This window comes from Styela clava, chromosome 8, assembly GCF_964204865.1.
Source record: "Styela clava chromosome 8, kaStyClav1.hap1.2, whole genome shotgun sequence".
In the NCBI taxonomy this organism is placed as follows: domain Eukaryota; kingdom Metazoa; phylum Chordata; class Ascidiacea; order Stolidobranchia; family Styelidae; genus Styela; species Styela clava.
In genome coordinates, this window is record NC_135257.1 from 3,513,366 (window position 1) to 3,533,770 (window position 20,405).

At 35.7% G+C, this 20,405-nt stretch overlaps 2 protein-coding genes across 3 annotated transcripts; both read right to left on the minus strand.

The window, feature by feature from the left end:
- Nucleotides 1–1,083: 1,083 nt before the first annotated feature.
- LOC120346804 (tetraspanin-7-like) lies at nt 1,084–5,961 on the minus strand. Of its 2 annotated transcripts, none has more exons than XM_039416635.2 (5): nt 5,709–5,961; nt 3,860–3,996; nt 3,037–3,145; nt 1,708–1,849; nt 1,084–1,448 (listed from the first exon to the last, which is right to left on the minus strand). In XM_039416635.2, the coding sequence occupies exons 1-5, from the start codon at nt 5,836–5,838 to the stop codon at nt 1,181–1,183; spliced, it is 786 nt and encodes a 261-aa protein (XP_039272569.2). In that variant the 5' UTR covers nt 5,839–5,961; the 3' UTR covers nt 1,084–1,180. The 2 variants fall into 2 exon arrangements, with proteins under 2 accessions (XP_039272569.2, XP_039272570.2); XM_039416636.2 differs by having other exon boundaries at nt 1,132–1,453.
- Nucleotides 5,962–6,217: 256 nt separating this feature from the next.
- Nucleotides 6,218–7,538, minus strand: LOC120346801 (uncharacterized). The gene has a single exon (XM_039416632.2). It carries the CDS (start codon nt 7,399–7,401, stop codon nt 6,499–6,501), a length of 903 nt encoding a protein of 300 aa, XP_039272566.2. The 5' UTR covers nt 7,402–7,538; the 3' UTR covers nt 6,218–6,498.
- Nucleotides 7,539–20,405: the final 12,867 nt, after the last annotated feature.

Below are 20,405 nucleotides of genomic sequence, written 5' to 3' on the forward strand. Positions count from 1 at the left end.
TGTCTAGAAACTGAACCGGCCCGCAGCACAAAATTCTCGATTTGAGGTACTGAAGTGAGCAAAAACAACACATTCAATTCTAAGATTATTAAGAATCTTGTCAGCAAGTGGGACGTGTTCAACTGAATTCCTAATTTACAATTGTGCTTTGAATATTTACCTGATAGATAAACCCAAACCTGGAACCGACCTGAAAAGTCAGCCCACATGTACAACTCCATAACTATAATTTGATTATTTGAGACTTTACCTAAGAAGTCTATTGTGTGACTTTTGAGACACGGAATATGCAATATTAAAAAAATTCGTGTTGTTCTTGTTCAGGCATGGTTATAGTACCAGCAACCTTCTTGAGTTTGTGTGTTGTGATATCATTTAATAATATGTATTATGAAATATATGAATTATGAACAGTCTTTTGTTATTCTTTCTTACCTTATCATTACCCTAAACTACTCGTCCTCTTTTCTCACTAAGTCACCCATTCAAATCTGTCATTTGGTTTGTGAGCTGCCCAGTTTTATACATCGTGCATAGTTAGAAATAAGTACAGTAGATTGAAACAAAGTTATTAAATAAGAATGGCCTGTTCATGCTGATCTTAGTGCTGAACTATGAGGTTATTACGATTTAATCTATTATTGAAAACGGAACGACTTCCGAAGTCATAGAATCTATGTGGAGATCCAAATGAGGCTGAAACATCAAGAACCTTTTTGAAATCGGTTAAAAAACTTTTTCATGACTTGTTTATAGGCAGCTAGGCAGCCTTGCCCAGTACGACCAACATCTTTGCATCCGCTGAGGTAGAAAGCTTATAATACTGATCGCCATGTGTACATGCGTACATTGAAGAAGCGATCGTAATAACTTCAAAATTTGGAGGTCAGTTTGACTTTACTCACAAAAATTGCATGACAGAACCTGCTCGTAAAATGCTCTCTGATATGGTATTTAACATTTTTAAGTTTAACTGCCCTTTTTCTGTTTACTTTTAAAACTTCAAGAAATGGACTTCAGTCAACGGGCGGTTGCAATATCGCTGCATCTAATCAATATCTTTAATTAAAACAAATATTGCAACCATTTATTCTCTTAATCGGCCCATCATATGTCTCATAATGACAGTATTACAGGAAACGTATTTTCTTGAATATTTATTTAAACTGCAATCATGATATCAGGGAGTTCTGTTCTGTGGTATTTCCTCAATACTATCCATTTCACCATCATGAATCTTCTTCAATTGTTTATTTGTTATAGCGATTCCAATGATAAGAGTAATAGTAAAGAAAATTCCAAATGCTTTGATGAATTTTGAATTGTCATTGATAATGAACCAGATTTTATATCCACATCCATTTTCATAAAATACCGACGACGTTTCGCAGAGTTGTTCGGAATCTTTTGGAAGTTCAACGCAACAAGATGATGGCAACACCATTGAGCTGTGCTTCGTTTGTAAAAATTGTTAAAATATCTGGACAATTTAGGTACAGATATACACTACAGAGAAAGAAGTAGCTAGTAATGGAGATAAAGACTGATATTACTAGAATATTACAAAATAGTTGTATCTCTAACAAAAGTACAGTACTATATGTTTGGGTATGTAATAGAGATAAAAGGTAGCTTTCCAAGTTTAAGTGAAATATTATGTGGCTAAATATTCTGTTGGTGCAATTTCTATTTTTAGAAAATGCCAACCTGTTTAATGAAAGCTGTGAAACAGTGTTCACCCAATTTTCATTTTTTGACCAATCCAAGTAGGATTTAACGCCACAGCATTCTCCATATTGCTGAATGTGATCAATGGGCTCTTTGTTCGAGTTATAGGTAGAAAACATAACTGAAAATAAAATTAGGAACAATTTGCAATATAGTCATATTTTGGACATTATTAAAAATCCAATAATAAAGGAAACCACTACATTCAATGGATGAAAACTGACAAATTTGAATAGTTCCTGCGTTTCCTACTTCCTAACGTTACAAGTTTCAATGTAATATTTATAAAATACCAAAGGTTACTAAGTTTTGTATGAAAAAATTAAGTTTGTTTGATTTTCCTTTCCTCAGATAAAAAGTTTCCCATATATAAATGGCCATAGACTTTTTCAATAATTGCGAATTCAAACGAACTTATTGTAAGCATTGTTATAACTTTTAAACCTATACTTTCACCGACATTTTTGTCACGATAATAAACCTTTTAATTGTAGCTTCTATCGCATTGGTGACCGTTTGCACTTTTCCGATCAATTCTGTTCTACGCCTTTTGCGCTTCGGACAATAGTACAACTAGAATTCGGTTGGAAACCGAAGACTTATCGATCGAAGGTTAAGGGATCCCCCAAAACAGTGGTCTTACTCCATAGTGACACCGTGTGTTCCATCACTAATTAATTAATAACTCGCTAATTATATGACATAATCCATCCAAAATCAATAGGCTTCTGATCCGAGCTATGATGAATGCACATGCAAAATTTGGAGCAGATTGAACCTCGCTTCAAAATTCAGACCATTTACAAACGAAATAGAATCATTGCCAATCTTTTTTATTTATGATGTAACTTTGTCGCGTTTCTTTCACTCACCCTTTTCTAGAGCGATAAATAAGAACGGTTTTGTGATTGAATTTTAATAATTTGTCCGCGAGCGAACAACAACAACAACAAGTCCAGTTAATGTAGTAACGGTAGTATCATAACGTTGTTATTTTCTTTTATCAGGCCATACAATATTTAACATAAATATAGTCAAACTCCTCTCGGTGTTCAAATGATCAGGTTTTGGCGTGATGTGTTGAAACCGCACTCTTGCAGAATGACGAATTATCGGTATATCCCGTTTACTGAGTACCATGACTGCAAATTGACTTTGTCGTTTTGCGATGTGTGCGATGTGTGTTCATGGAACAAATGTTGGGAGTATTTTACCAAGAGCCTCCGTATACTATCGAACGTCAAGTCACAAAATAGACAAAACCACCTTATACTGACTGAGCCTAAAGTCACAAAATATGGCACTTACATTCTACTGATTGCATAATTGTCATCTCTAGTGAAGAGGCGGCCACTATTGTTAATATCGTGAGTACAAAGTATAAGATAATAACAGCGAACAATACAAATTTGAAGATCTGAAATCATCAAAGTTTTATTCAGTTATCATTGATAACCGTTATTCTATTTAATACATGCATTCTTACCATGCAGAATTCAAAAAAAGTTTAAATCAAAATTCTATATAGTTGTTGCTGTGCTGAGGCAGTTAGAACTTCCTATTTCGGGTAGTCCGTTAGTAAGTTTGCCGGTTGTAACTATTGTAACCGAGATAAGTTAAGCGACTGTAAAACAAGTAAACTCCAAAACGCTACTCACCCTTAAACGATCCCGAAACGAAGAACAGTTTTGGGGCAAAGATAGTTGGACAACTTACGCTTTATCATTTGTCTAGCAAAATGTCATTAAACTTTACCAGATTCAATATCGTTTGTTTATTATATACCATACAGTGTACGGAAAATATGAAAATGAGCTACGGTAATTCTTGTTAGAGCAATCTTCAATCGGGATTTCTCAATCATTATTGCTCGTAAAATACAATGAAGAAAACTTTAATTAAAGTAAAAATATATTTATATATAAAACTTGAGAATATATGATAATTACTAATGGGTCCTTGAAAGTAAAATGGTTTTCAGTCAGTATTTTACTGCCCTGATATCTGCCACAATATTCTTAGTGTTTTTCTGTATAGTCCAAAATAGAACGCAACTGAGAGAAAATATTATTGATAAACCTATATGGGTGATTGTTACAATGTATTGAAATAATTAAAATACGTTTCTCACCTTCAACATGCAGATATTTCCATCACGGGCTCCGTGCCAACCACATAAAGACACGAAAAATATTATCAGTCCCACTGAAATCGATATTGCAGATGAAGCCGCGAATACATTCTTGGGTGTCGCAATACCGGTGTCATCTTAAATTAAAATAATATACATAGTAACAGATTGAATTAGTAAGCAATATTCAATTAGGAGTGTATTTATTGTTAGCTTTTAAAAGCTTGTGTTCGTCGTAAGAAGATGAACACAATTTACTGGCTGCCTATTAGTGCGGGATTTCGATTTTTGAGTTTCAAAATAGTGATACATTGCTATTTAAATATCTAACAATTTGGGTCTCCAGCAGCCTCATACCGGAAAAATCGAGTGTAATTGTGTATATCCGATAATTAAAGAGAAATGAACAGCTAGTGGGAAAATTGAAACTAAAAAATTTAGAACCGTGGATTTTTATATTCATTAGGGTAGTGTGGAACTTCCGAATCCCTGGGCCGGCCGCTTTTTTCGGGATATCTTTCACAAGATATCGAAGTGTGCATTTAGTATTTATTCACAATATCTGTGAATATATTTAGATCACAATCTCCTGAGCATATATGATACATTCTGTCTGTATATGAAAATCATAATAAGCGATAAAATGAAAATACAGCCATGATTAGTGACTCAACAAACGGCGTCACACCACATCGTCGCCAGGGTGAGATTTCAGTGAGACTGGAGAGAAGTGAGAGCGTCAGTGGTATCTTCGTTTAGGTGACCGTACATTTGAACCCACGTACATTTGAACCCATGTGTATATCCACGGGTTCAATCTATATGCGGGTGCTAAAACCCATGGGTTAGGGTTAGTGTGGGTTCAACTATCCGAAAAACAAAAAAAATTCCATAGGTGCAATAGCATACAGGTGCAATTGCCATGGGTTCAAATGTACGTGGGTTCAAATGTAATGGAACCCTTCGTTTACGGCTTTGGTCTGGTCGTCAACACTCTTCATGCCGGGGATCACGTTCAACTTATTTATCATGTTCTCGGCGGCTGTGAGAAATTTTCATGCACAAATACTCAGGGAAAATTAGCTATTGCTGGTATACTGTTATATATAAACATCGTTTCATAATGCTCGTGATTTCTTGGGCAAACCTTTCCATGACTTCATTCTTGTTCAAGAATTGATTGTGGAAATCTTAACAGTTCAAACTCAAATGAGGACTAAAACAAGCTCTCGTTGTGAATATGAATGCCGTCTGCTACAGCCAGGTTGCAAAGGGCCTGGCTAAGCTTTCGATGTACAGTATTCGAGTTCTAATTGAGTTATGGCTACTTTTATTCCGCTGATCACGTTCGTGGTTTGTCTCGGAGTACTCCCACATATTAAAGGATAGTATGGTATTATATTACATCAAACCCGTCGTTTGTCGCGAAAGAATTTGAGTAAACTAAATTGAAATGAACGATATCATACACGCCTAGCAGTAGCAGGTTCAGCAACTTTCATAGGTGACAACTTGGGATGCCGACCCCTGGTTTACACGTACGACATCAACTATTTAAACAGGATTGTAAGTGACGCATTTTAAGTTACTTAAAATCGTCACATGCTTAAAAATCTATCACGTTATTTTACAACACATTCATTGGCATCGCAGTCAAAGACCTGGAAACGTTCTATTGCGTATAATGGATTAGTTAGTAGGCCGTGCGAGAAGAATTCTTATCCATTAAAAAAACTGTATTGCAAAACCTCTTATAAAGAGCCTTGTGGTCTAGAGATCCGTAAAACAGCATATAAAATTAGATTTTTATTTCTGCTGCAAACGGTTCAATAAATAAAATATTACTCACCTAAAGACACTCTTCCTATAACATGTCCATATTTTACCTCGAAAAAAATACCAAAAGCAAATACCAAAATACCCGTTACAGCGAACATAAAGCATAGTGATGTAAAAATTCGCGTGAGAAAGCGCTCCATGATGCAATCCTAAACATTAGTTTTTTTTAATAAAACGACTAAGAACTACAGCACTCGGAAAAAACTATATAATTTAAATGCTATTGTTTCATCACAAATCCCTTAACATTTTATTTTATTTTGCTGTTGTTGAGGCAAATTGAGAGAAAAGAATGCAACAATCGATATTATTCAATGGACATTCAGAATTCTCTGATGTCTCATAGTTATGTAATATCATACCTTCCAATTTTCCAAAACACTTTACATAAAAATTATTTCAATTAATTTATTATGTCTCAAAGTTGGGAAAGATGAACATTCTTATTTGTAGTAATAAAATATAAACAATACAATACCGCAGAATAGTCATAGCTAACATAAAATAATTCAAGCAACGTTTATTGAAAATCTACATCAAGTAAGACAATATTCGTGCTTTTACCGGATCTGAATCGCTCCGCCTGGGCAGAATATAACTCCCGAAATGGAAACGAATTACAATCTCGAAAAATATGTGGCTCATCATAAGAGACATGATCAATTAGTCAATGATATCGGTTAGTAAGTTTACACCCCTTTTAATAATATCAAATGGTTTGACGAAGAATCCAAGAGAAGTTTATTTATGGGATGAACAATATGTTCAAAAAATGAGCTTATCGGCACGCGAATTAAAAGTTATTTGGCTTTCGCTGCTAATTTATTAGCAACACTGTAGTGGGTAGCATTGACAGTCAATACACCAAACGTTGAGCCATGTCGAAACTTGTAGCTTGGAACGTAGCCTAGGTATTTCGGTACCATTCCTTCGTGCCTGTGATATATGACGCCATCTTTGCGAGTTAGCCGACGATCTTGTGCAAAAGAATTCGGGCGTTCCCGAGATGACTCTTTGGTTTGTGGTCTATCATTGGGCCAGGCATACCAGTAACTTGCACCGTATAATGTTTGGGGATAACCCTCAGGATGCTTTGATGCAATTATGACAGGTTGCTTAATTGGAGGAACGGATATATCGGAAAGTCTTGAAGACGATTTTGGAGTTTCTCGATCCAGCTTTACTTCTTGCTTCGCTTTAGACCTCGTTGCAGAGTATGCCGTTCTTGGGCGTAATGATTCTTTTTTTAGCATATCTGAACTTCCCGATGCTAGCATTGATATATGTGATGGATGTGGACTAGGTTGCCTGTTATCTTGTGGTCGACCTTCTCTAGATATCGCTGCTGGAGCTGACCTTACTCGATTCGAGGACGTAGGAGATTTAGGTGTTTTAGGATGTTCTGATTTATTCGAACCCTGTTGGCTTAGTGTATCTTCATCTTCAGGGCGGTAAAACCGGCTAGATTTTGATTTGTACCCTGTAGCTGTTGTGGGCTTCATTGGGCTACTTACACATCGCACTAGAGACCTGACTACTTGAAGTTCGTGGAGACTGTTTCTGTAGTAAGGCACATGTCCACCATACCCATTTATCGGGTCTGGATTTGGCGTCGACTTGATAGGTTCGTCACCATATTTCTTTATATATTTCTCATGCTGTTCTCTCAAAAATTTCGTGTAATCAAAATTCAGTCCCGGCATTTTTGAAGTGAAGTTAAGTTATTGGACTGACAGATTTACAAATTAAACTAAAATTGTATATAGTACTATTTCCGCCTCACTCTTTACCGTTGTGTTCAAGCAGCGGATATATATTATCTGTTTTCTCTGTCAACTCAAAGAAGTCTGCCAGTATCTAAGCTACCGACACAGCTTTTGAATTAACAAAACAAGGTGAAATTAGTAACATATTTCAGACGTTGTAGTAGTATACTTGAGTACTTAGGAGCCAATATTTACGTTAGAGCTGTTGTTGGATCGTACAATGATGTCAAGCTGAATTTATTCCGTGTACTGATTTCGCAAAAACAGATTTTGATCGTCAAAGCGAAATATGAAGAATTACAGCTAAAAAGTAGTTAATTTTCTTTTTATATTAACATGATACGGCCCACCGATGATGTCCCTGCGTAAGAGACAATTGAACAATAGGCATTTTGTGTTATTGATAGAATCAAATTTCCGTCTCGTAATGTAGCTTTGGAAATCTACATTGTTTAGAAATGTTTACATAATCAAACGAATAGAAGAGTCGATGAAAGTTGTATCTATATATCCATGCTTATTTATAGTTCTGTTCTATCGCAAAGAGGTCATCTAATGTCATGGTTTCGCAGATTCAAAATGGTAAATATTCCGTCAGTAATAGTTCACGCCACCAAGTGTTTCAAGTCATTAAATAGTTGTTCGCCGCGGAGCGTTTTGGTCTTGAAGCGCCAATTTTCAATTACAAAAGTATCATTCTGTCCGTTTTTTCTTGCACAACGCTGAAATATCTGAGTCTCATCTAACCAATATCTGAAGACATTCCTTTGAAAGAAAGTAAAGCTTATTTCATTATACCTAAATGATGGTTGTACTTAAAGGTGGGTTATCACGGAAAAGGCTTCGAAGAACTGATTTTATAGTCAGTTTTTACCACCTAATTTCGTTTCCCGTCTGTTTGATGTAATATTTATTCAAAGTATGATGCTATCAAGTCATACTGTTATATAAACAAACATTTGACTGGCGTAATTCATGCATTCCATGTTTTCATTAGCCATAGAATACGGTTCCGATAAACTGTTGAATATTTGAATACTGGAGTGTAGGGAAAGGATGAGTATCTGCAAATAACGAGGAGAACAATATGCACAATATAAATGTTATATATTAGATAATGATTTAACTTCAATATAATGTGAAGATTTTGCAACGCTGGAGTTCGGTAACACGTGGTATAAATTGCAGCTTGATCGGCTGAGCATTACAAATTGGTAAATTTACTAAGAGAGTGATATCGGGTTAAAGTACAATCCCAGTGATGGTGGCTTGATGAAGCAGCATTCCAAATTTAATTTGTATACGATATGTTCTCCAGTTCACATTGGTATTGACAACACAATCCAGCTGTCACCATTTCGAACTGATCATTGTTGAATGATGCTGAGGTATGATTAAAGCGAAGATGACAAATAGAAATTCGTGAGGAAACATTTATGGACATGAATGAATTAGATATGATGAAAACTTGTATTTGTTTGGTGAAATATATACCACAAAATGATACAAAAAAAAATAAAACCTTGATCTGATAAACTGCGTCAGGCATTGTTGTTTTGGGCTGTGGGGCCCACTTGATTTTTAGGCTGAAACGGTCGTTTAAAATGGATTTATTCTTTGAGTTCCATGGGGACATCAGGACGGGTTAGTTGAGCAAGTTTGATCCATAGTTTTCCTCCTGTTTCATGCTCAGGGAATTCATATATATAGGGCCAGACCGTCCGTCATTGCTAATTATGTAGGAACTACCAAGTACACATCTGCTTGCTAATCATTGAAATACCACAGCACATATATATGCTAATTTTAGTATAGTCTATATATATCGACTATATAACAAAATGACTGTTTACAGAAGCATAGAGCAAACTAAACCCACATGAAATATCAAATCTAGATGACTCGAGGCAAAAAAAGTATCCTAGTGCGTTATTTAACTTGAAAATATGTTACAGCAATAGATTAGACACAGACATCGAATATATTTTAATCTCAATTTGTTATGTTTACTTTGATTTCTAATAATTCAACAATATCATTTGAAGATATTGGTATTTATTTAAACCACTGCATTGTTTGCCAAATGCACCGCCCAATAGAACTAGCATACCGTTCAAAATTAGCACATATAACGCTATAATTGCTCTTAACCTAATGAAAAATTACGCCGGCGATTTCTCAGTACTACGTTGGTGTTCTGAATGCTAACATAACGATCGACAGCATCCTATGGTGTATTGCATCAAACGATTATAAATCAACCGAACGTGAAGGATTCTCATATGGATACGATTACAATATCAAAAGAAGAAGTTATACGAAGCTTCCCATTCACTTTGATTATATAAGCGACGTGTCTTCATCGGAACAGCAAACAACTGATGACAAAATTGTTGATGATTTTCCGATGGTGACTGCATACACTGATTACAAAAGCTACATAATATACACAGTTTATCTTGACGGAGATATTGAAGGACGCTCTAGAGGTGTTTGGGTAGAAATGAGCAATCGACATTTGACCGCAGAAAATTTGTTGCGAGTCTTCAACAAAATGATCGAAATTGGGAATGAATGGAGTGCTGTAAAATTATATTAAACTGAAGAATACATTCATGTTTAATATTAATCTATCAAACATATTCATTATCTGTATTGTTAAAATATATCCAAGTCATATATTCAGCGCTTATCTTTTTCAGGTAGTTTGAAACTCGATATATATAATATACATTTATTTAAGCATGATGAAACAGACTATACGGACTATGCGATAATCTTGGCCATACTGTTTATAAAAACTTCTATTCAACTTCTTATAAACTTCTATTCAACATTTGTATTCGTTGCCTCATTTAATCGCCGAAGAAATTTGTTTAATATATATTCCTCATCGGCTGTGTCATACGAATTATGAAAAATAACGTCATTAGCATCTTTAACAGGGTTGACTAACGCTGACAGCATTATATAATTTTGAAAATGATTGAAAACGAATTGGAAGTTCAAAAGATTTTAACCGCCAACAATATTTCTTCCCTGAACAATTTTGGTGCAAACAATTACAACGTAGATTAAGCAGTATTCGCCCTTTTCCAGAAAATGCTCGAACAAAATACAACACAGCCCGGAGTTTTTAACTGTTTTACTGAACCGTGGCTTATAATTATAAGATTATAATTTGAAACAGGAGAAATTTTCATTTTTTTTCTGTTTTTGATTATTTTTCAAATTGAAACTCAATTAAAACTAAAAATGATTCATAATAGATGTGATTGATAGTGTATAGCAAATAATGACAAAAAAAATAAATTTTTTGATGTTGTTGGTCTGTAGATGAATTTCACATTCTGAAGTTTGCAGCTAACCCACTGCTAAGCCTAAAGCCCTAAAGAATTCTGAAATAACAAAATATATATGAGATAAAAAAGGGGCGGGAGGCAAGTATCTATTAGAAACAAAAAACATTATAGTACGTTATAGTTTTATCAAGAATTATAAAAGAAAATAGGCAACTTCTACTTGACTTACAAAGGCTCTTGTCACAAGTAATGACAAAATGGAAAAAAGTGTTAAAATTCATTATGCAGATCTATGTACAGGATAAATAACTCTTTCGCGAATTTGCTTAATTAATTGTCAAAGACTTATCTAACGTTCTAAAATTAAATTATTCGGCTAAATTGTGTAATAAAAGAATTGAAAAAGCCTTGGGTTATTATATTCCGCGAAAAAGCTGAAAATTCAATGCTCGCATCTAGTCAATGAGCCTGGTCATATAGTTACGCGGTTTGGAAATCATAATATACTTCGCCGTACAGACTGCAGGCATTACGATATTAAAAGTTTGGTAATCACTGTTCTGGTTGCTTATGGATTTTCTAATTATTCAAGACTTCGCATTAGGAACGAATAACCTGGGAACTATCTTTTTTATATTGATCCGGATTGGCGATTTAAATTAAACTTGGCCAGTTAATTGATTCAGCTATTCAGACACATCAAAGGAAAAGAATATTTTTCGAATTGCGACACATGAACAAAGAGGAGAATTTGAGGAAAGTTAAACTTCTATAAATAAATGTGTTTCTAGATATGATTTCACCTTGTGATAATATTTTTCACTATACGCCAGCGCTCTTTCCATATCATTATTCCTTGATTAAGTTTGACTGCATAGAAACGTCACATTTTTACATTTTGCTAACACCAAATTAGAAAAACGCGAACAGACTTACTCAACGTATGAGTCGCTCGCTAAACGGAGTCTAGTAAAATTTACTACATTGTATGCTTTGAAAAAGTCGATTTTCTGCGATCTTCATTTCGCTTTGCACTTTTACACAAATGCACTTTGCACTCATACACAAATCATATTGCCTACCCCTACAGCATATGCGCTCTACGATGTGCCCCTAGCTACCTCATTGCTTCAGCCAATACCATCTTCACCATCAGACTAAATTTTAATTAATAAGAAAACGATACTCAAATATATGGACACGATGGCCGGTGCTCCATAAGTATGCGTACCAAGATGGCGGACACCGGAACGTAGTATATATACCACTTAGGGTTAGGCCATAATTTCAGGTACGAATACAACGGCAGTCACTTGGCTAGTCCCCGAACTCGTAATAAAATAAAATAAGGAAAATTGGAATAAAATTTTGGCCTTTCCCCCAACCTGGTACACATACTTTGTCCCGATGTCCGCCATATTGGTTCACATACTCGTTGATAATGAACTTAAAAACCTGAAGGTGTATGATCTACTGAAAAGACATGCTTGAATGTTAATATTATATAAAAAAAAATTAATTTCAAGCACAGATTGGACTGTAATATTATCATGCAATCTAATAGGCTAGTGTCCGCAAGTTGTAAACGTGGTAAATTTGACCGACGGCCTCACCTTCAACTGGAATAATTTTCAATGTAAATCAAGCGACGTGCATGTCAGCCAAAATCACCAACCCAGATACGTGCCCGCATTATCTATATAATTTGTGACGCAACAATGTTCTCAAGTCGGTTCTTTGCGTGAATGACATTTTATATTTCATGTGCGCCGCGTTTGCGTTGTTGTCTACGCTTGAATATGTTATAATTTATTATATTAGAGTTCCCGACTTGGACTGTAAACCCTTTATCAGTTGTGTATACCCAACCCCAATAATTCGGAATGTTTTATTTTTGCTTGTATCGCGCTAACACATTTCGTTTGAAGCAGTGGTTCTCAACCTGTGGTACCCGTACCACTAGTGGTACGCGGGAGCTTTTGAAGTGGTACGCGAGCAGATTTGAATTATCGCAGCAATTAACCTTTCAGTTGGCTAAAGTATGCCGGCTACGCTCTATCTTCCTTACTGTATGTATTCGCTGAACAGCGTTTATGGATGTTCCCCCAAGCATCAGTTTCCTTGTTTATCTCCGTAACTATAACCAATCAGCAAAAACTTGTAACAATCGCAATTTCTGCACCCAGCCGCTCAGACACTTCCGTCGCTCAAACAGATATTCAAGCATGGTTGCAAACATTGCCTCGTTTTTGTAGTTTTGAGTGATATTTGTCAGTTTTCAGTTGTGTTTCAAGAAAATAATTGTGATTTAATCAACTTAATTGTCATTATGTCTTCCGCGGAGCTTCACTTTAGTTGCAGTTATCCAAATTGAATCTTGCAAATGCTGTGATGGACACGGTTAAACTTAGCTATATCAGTACTTGCGAACGGCACATGGTTGATTTGATTAATTTTAATAAAAATGATGCTTTTGAACACGTAAACCAGTTTATATGCGCCAACACATCAAAACACTCTCAGAATAAGCATAAAGTTTGCGATAGTAAAGTATAGGGCTAATTTTTCCGGGTTCAATGGTCGGGTAAACGTCCATAGCGCTAGTGCGCTTGTCTTTAGAGATCGCCCTCGCCCGCTATTGCCCTCCTTAATGAAGCGATATGGGCATGTTTTCGTCCATTATGCATGTTACGCCACAGAGGATGTAGTGCTACATTATAAAATACTTCCATAGCACGTTTCTTGTGTCCTTTTCCCCACGCCAAAAAAGGGAGCTTTGTCGATGGTACGCGGCCATAGTAAAAACAGTACAGTGGTACGCGGTCAGTAAAAGGTTGAGAACCACTGGTTTAAAGTAACATCTGGAAAATAAAACGTATATGTTCCTTCACATTGGGTTCCCCTCATTTCGTTTACCGCCACTCGATTTAAATAAATATTTTTGGATCAGAAACTTTATTGTCAATTAAAATGGCCGGCTAATGAAGTTATTCAGTAATATTTCTCTTCAAATATACGCGAAATATTTTACTCAGAATGAAGTTTAAATTGAATTTCAATCTAAATTAAATATTTTCTAGACGTCGGTAGTTGATTCTTTATCCAATCATTCCAGGGCTTATCATCGCTTAGTCGCAGCGCAAGTGTGCTGTTGAAAATTTTCATCAAAATTGTCACGAATTTTCAGTTTTACGATTCATTTAAATTCGCGCATAATAGAAACTTGATCCATTCAGTGGAAAACTAAACTCGCAGTTTGGGGGAAATTATGCCACACAGCATCACGAAGAGAGTGTGTCGTGCTGAACTTGAAACAAATGACGGCAGATCAGTAAATAAGGCAACAACGAAAAATTCATTTTCGTCCCGTAAGTTGGTGCTATTTGGAGTGCCACATAACGCATTCATCAAATTTAATGCCGCCAAAAACAACTATTAACAAACGTTCAATGTTTGTTTGTTTTTTCGCTAAATCGCTCCCTTTTTCCGAATCGCTTTAATCTGATTCGAATCGATTCGGTTCGTAAATCCAAAAGTGGCATTCCTACTCATACACGTGTTGTTTCCGCTTTACAAAATTATCATTTCCAAAAATGGCGATAGTCGAGCGCGAACATATGGGCCGCTGCACGGGTAATACGTGGTCTTCAGACGCACCGCCGATCACGCGCTTCAGTTTTGTTCGCCCTTCCGCGTTCCACGTGACGCCCTTATTATTATGACATTGCACAACCCAACTATTTTTTGTTACAATTTGATACATTTATCCCATTGCCAAAATCATTCAATACTGTTATTATCGGCACTTGCGACAAAAGTGAATAGGGCAAACAAACTGTATTTCATCACAAAAATTATTTATTATCGCTAAAAACACTAAATTGGTTTAAAGTTAATTGTTTATAAACGGGTCTTACTACTTACTGAATACAGCGCGAAACACCGCAAAGAGCGCAAAACAGCGCGAAACAGCGCAAAAGAGCGCGAAACAGCGCAAAATAGCGCGAAACAGAGGAAAACATCGCGAAACAGAAGGAAACCAGCGCAAAACAGAGGGAAACAGCGCAAAACAGGAGACGCAGTCATTACCACCTCCTGCCACGAAAGAACCACGGCGTCTCTCGCCATAGTTTTATGGCGCTATTTCCGGTATATTTACAAGGTTATGTACCGGATTATAGGTCATCATGCGAAATTTTATCTACCTTTTTGGTGCTCCAGAAGTATGTGCAGCAATATGTCGCACAACCTGAATCCGCTACACACACACACACACACACACACACACATTTTACTATTTTCAGGTTGTGCGCCATCTTGGTGCACATACTTCTGGAGGTCCCTTTTTACCTAACCCTAACCCTAAAGCCAACCATATCCACATGGAAAATGTTCTAAATTATGGTACCCAAAATGTGTCACCAGCAGGGGCAGACCTGCCATTACAGCATTACTGGCTACACTGTTAAAAAATTTTTTCCAAATTTACTAAAAAAAAATGGCAGCAAAAGTACTGGCCCCATGTAAAAAAATTTACAGGCCTTATCAGTAGTATTATGAACAGTATTTTTAGTAAATTTACATAGATTGATGGTAGCAAAAATTACTATAAAACTGTAAAAAATACTACTTTTTTGACGGCAGTAAACCTACCCACCAGTAGTAATATTTTTTACCTTAAAATAGTAAATAAAATTACTATCTCGATGGCAGCTACCTTACCCGACAGTAGTACCATACAATACTAGCATGATGGTAATTTCTCACTCGCGATGACCGAACCACTACGAGAGTAGCAAAGCTATTTACTAGCACGACACAACAGTAAACACACATATTACAGTTAAAATAAAAAAAACGAGATTCTGGAAACGAAAATCATTTTATTACAATTGATATTTTTATAAAACCATAAATACACACTGAACGCCTTTAAGGCTTCTAAAACAGTTTCGAAAGAAATTTCAGAAAATATATGGTCTACAGTCAAATTTAAACACCTATTAGGAGACGTTGAAGGCTATCCATGCAATAAAATGAGGGCACAAGTTCTTGTAGGACATAGGAATTCTGTATGTAATGGATCAAAATCGAGTTTCTATTGGCACTTGTTAGAAATCTGGTCTATACATTTCGAGGTCTATTTATTTATCTCAATAGATCCAAATAAAGTCAAACAAGAAAACGTTTTAGGACTGGGTTGTTTAGTTGACAAACTTATTTTGAAATCAAATTTCTGGATACCAGGCTATGAGACGCTGGCAAACGTGACATAATAACGAGACTATTGTAAGAATTTCACGATTTTTTGCACTTTACTCTAATTATAATGTTTCAAAATGAAAATTTTGGGAAATATCATGCAACCTATTTTGTAGCTATGGCAAGAGTTTCAAAGATGACAAATTCTAAAGTTAATTATGCAAGATAATTTTCAAGATAAGATTTCAAGGGGCGTGAAGTGGAAGAGCGGGAGTTTGAGGATTTTGGTAGGAGCATGAGTGGGAGTTCTAAATACATACGTTGGTTTGTGTTTTTAATTTGCTGCCGTGGTAATCCAACTCAAAACAAGGTGCCCCGAACTCATTGCAAAAATTTTTTCTGCTTCACACTGTTTCCCTCTGTTTTGCGCTCTTTCGCGCTGTTTCCCCACTATTTTGCGCTGTTTCCCTCTGTTTTGCGCTGTTTCGCGCTATTTTGCGCTGTTTCGCGCTCTTTTGCGCTGTTTCGCGCTCTTTTGCGCTGTTTCGCGCTATTTTGCGCTGTTTCGCGCTCTTTTGCGCTGTTTCGCGCTCTTTGCGGTGTTTCGCGCTGTATTCAGTGAGTAGTAAGACCGTTTATAAACCGCTGGACGTATGTTTTCACGTCATGAATTTCGTGCAAGGCCCGCATGTCGAAACGCTTATTCGACTTTTCAGACCGCAGAAACTATTAGACAAATGTAACCGTTTTTGTGTTCCAGATATGGAATAATCGTCAATTCTACCACGCATTCGTGAAGTAGTGCAATTTACTAAATTTAATGAAGTTTTTATTAGATTTCATTGCATCATAGTTCGGACAACCACGCGTTTTGCCAGATTACTGCCGTGATTACAGATTGCAAGGGAGGGTAAAATAGAACATGTTTTATCAAATCGAATAATTCGAATATTTTTAACGAATTGTCAAATATCGGGTATTTTTATTATATATACAACAGGCATGTAGAACGCTAGACATTCTAATGTTGGTGAGCTATTTCTGCCTTTCCTCTTTTTTCACAAGGACCAATTATTACACAACGGCGAACGTCAAAGTTTGGCTGTATATTCCTGGGAGAACTATGCGTTCATATCGGCGACATATGTTAAAGACAGCTAATAGGGAGTGAATTCGGGGTTTTATTCCGATTTTTATCTTTTGCGTCGGCTATGATCCTTCTCCCTACCGTTTTTAAATTACCTGTCCATATCTTAAGCTAAAAATATTACCATTTCTGACGCCGGAATGCGGATATCTATGAATACGATAGTTGACCTTCTTTTTATTTTTCTACTGTGCCTGTTTTATTTTCGTATTGAATGGTGAATGAAAACCCGGCAAATGCCTTGGTAAAATTTCACACAATAATTTGTTACCTTGTTTGACATTTTCAATTTACGAAACGCGCGGTGTTGGCGCCCTTTATGCAAAACTTGGAATTGAAACAATACCCAGATACGACTCCTCAAATTTGTCGTTTCTGTTCGGTAGCAAGAGCCGTGGGGTAATTCTCTGGAATTTAAGGGATTGGAATCACTTGAAATAAATTTAAAAATGAAATTACTTCGCGGCACACCTAAATCATTTCGCGACGCACTAATGTGCCGCGGCACCCTGGTTGGGAACCCCTGGACTAGAGGCATTGATTTGTTAGGAGCTGTGATAAAAATAACAAAGCGTCTTGGCTTGTCATTGGCAACTTTCGGAAATAACCACTGATGGCGCCTCATCAATAGTTGGGAAACAACATTTTTATTGTTCTAATAATTGTGAAAGTTTGGTGTGAGAGAATTATTTTTTATTTCATTAACTTGTAGTCAGTGTAGCAAAACTACAATATAACTACCATGTTAAGTGGCCCGCGCAATTATTAGTTAACTACATGTGGCCCTTTGGCCAAAAAGGTCGTAAGACCCTGGACTCTAAACCCTGAGGCCATTGAAAAATCGTCTATGTAAACTACTGAAGTGCGGAAATTTCTGTGGTGCCCATTTTCATTATTGTCACACGCACCTGGTTATATTGCTTAATGCAGTGAACCAGTGGTTCTCAACCTTTTACGCCTTTACGGCAACATGTCCTAGCAGCCCCAGCCTGCCGGTACTGTTTAGTCCTGTCTGCCAGCATCATCCAAGTCTTCATTAAGTTTCATTCAACGGCTCTTGCCCTAAAATAATAGACTACAATCTAATTTACAAACGTTATTGCGAATATTCTGCAACTTTGAGATTCTTCCGAAACTATGCCAGCAAAAAATTAATCAACTGAAAGTACCGCATGATTTGGGCACAGATAGCAAACGTCTGTCATCTGCCAGAACAGATGCGTCGTATGCCATGAAAATTACAAGGTTGCAAAAAATCTAAGCCCGCTGCTTCAGGCAAATACTTGCTTCACCTATGCAAGACAATGTTTGAATATTGTGACAAATACCCATGTATAGGCGAAAAACAAACATGGGTGGAAAAATGTTTAGAAATATTTCACGTTCAATATTTTTCTGTTAATTGTAAATAAAATTGCAAGCTGGTTCATATTTTTTACACATTGCCATAAGTTTATAGGGTATATATTCCCGTAGTATGTAAATTGGGTTAGGGTTAAGCCATAACTAAACAAATATATAGGAAAAGTCCTACCGTACAGATGCGCGACATTCGTGTCTATTTATCTGAGTATTGTTCTTGTATTTTGTTACATAATGCATTTGAAGTTTTTTTTTCATGGTAAAATATATGCTTCTCAAATGACCGAACCCAAGTACTAGGCCAGTTATAAATGATAGTAAATGTACATTAATATCCAATATTTAAAACAAAATCAGTTTGCCGATACCAACGTGTTATGGTACCACGAACTCAATAAATATTTAAACGTTTTAGATCAAATGAAGGTAAATATGAAACACGTGCTTTATATTTCTTAGTATAGAGGTCCTGGGTTTTTATTTTTACTATTTTAATTATAATCGAAATATTCAATACGATTGCTGATAGTTTTTGAAAAAGAAATCTGTATTTTAATTAAATCGAAACCATGCCCAATTCATCGAGTAAGTTGAACTAAACCAAATTAAAACTGAAACCAAATTTAAAATGGAAGACTATATTTCTTACGGTTACCATAATTATTATTATACATAAAAAACATCAAATTGATGACTATTCCTATAACAACTTTTTTTTACAAAATTAACAAATGGAGAACACAATGGCACTAATGGGTAATATATAAGCTCTATTGTGATTCTCGTACGCTCTGAATAATATATATGGGATTACATTGTAGTCTACTATGTCATATATTTGTTTAGCCTAATTAGCTTAAGCAAGATCAGTGTTTCAATGATAAAACTTATTCATATATAAAATTAATTCCTCTTCCTTATATTTTTTCTTCCACTCGTCTGTCTATTTCACTAGATTGCTCAGCAGTAAAATGATTCTTCCAATTCCTGAAATGAGAGTTACTGTATACAAGAAGAAATTATATACAAATAACCATAGTGCTAGAAACCAATATATATTCTCTACAAATTATTGTGATTAATACATTTACTAAGATAAATGTAATGCAGAAACCGCATTCATATGTACCTGTCATGCATATTTTAGTGGAATGGCGAAAATTGCATCTTCTGATTTCGATGCCATATCAGATTTTCTCATGGTATCAATTGAACATTTTTCAACTATTTCATTGATTTCGTCATCTGATAGTTCAACTCCCAGAAATTGTGACAACTCTCTTGTTTTTTCATGAGGACTCTGGATAGAAAGCAAAACCTAAGTCTAATTGAAAGAATTATGTGTTACAACAATTGAAAATACAATAATTAGAAGTAGCAATTCGAAATGACCAATTATGCTTTTTAAATATCAAATAACTTTTTAATATATTAGAGATTAGGATACCCTAATCATTTCTTCATACATCATCAATATTGCGTTGTTGTTGTTTTTTATATGAGTCAGCCAAAATAGGATGTGATCGAAATATGTTTCTTCTTTTTGCAGGCCAAAGGGATACGGCTATTAATAAAGAAATCAAATGCTTAATTATTCAATTCAATTTCAAATGTTATTCTCACGGTCTCCAATCTGCATCTCCAGTCCAATATTTGCTGTTTCCTAATACAATTTGCATGCTGAGCGTTTTTCAGCTGCTCCCACTCAAAAGATGCTATTTTTGTTACAGTAAAGATTTTGTAGAATGCTGTTGCTTGTTCACAGATTGTGGAAACAAATACCTTTTATTGCTCCTCCAAAATATTTGTTCCAATCGTTGATTGTAAATCTCGCTAGCTCGCTCTCGTAAGGAAATTCTTTTATGAAATTGAAGAACGAAACAAGCCTGTCCTTCGGATTTCGTAATGTATAAACAATCTGAAAATAA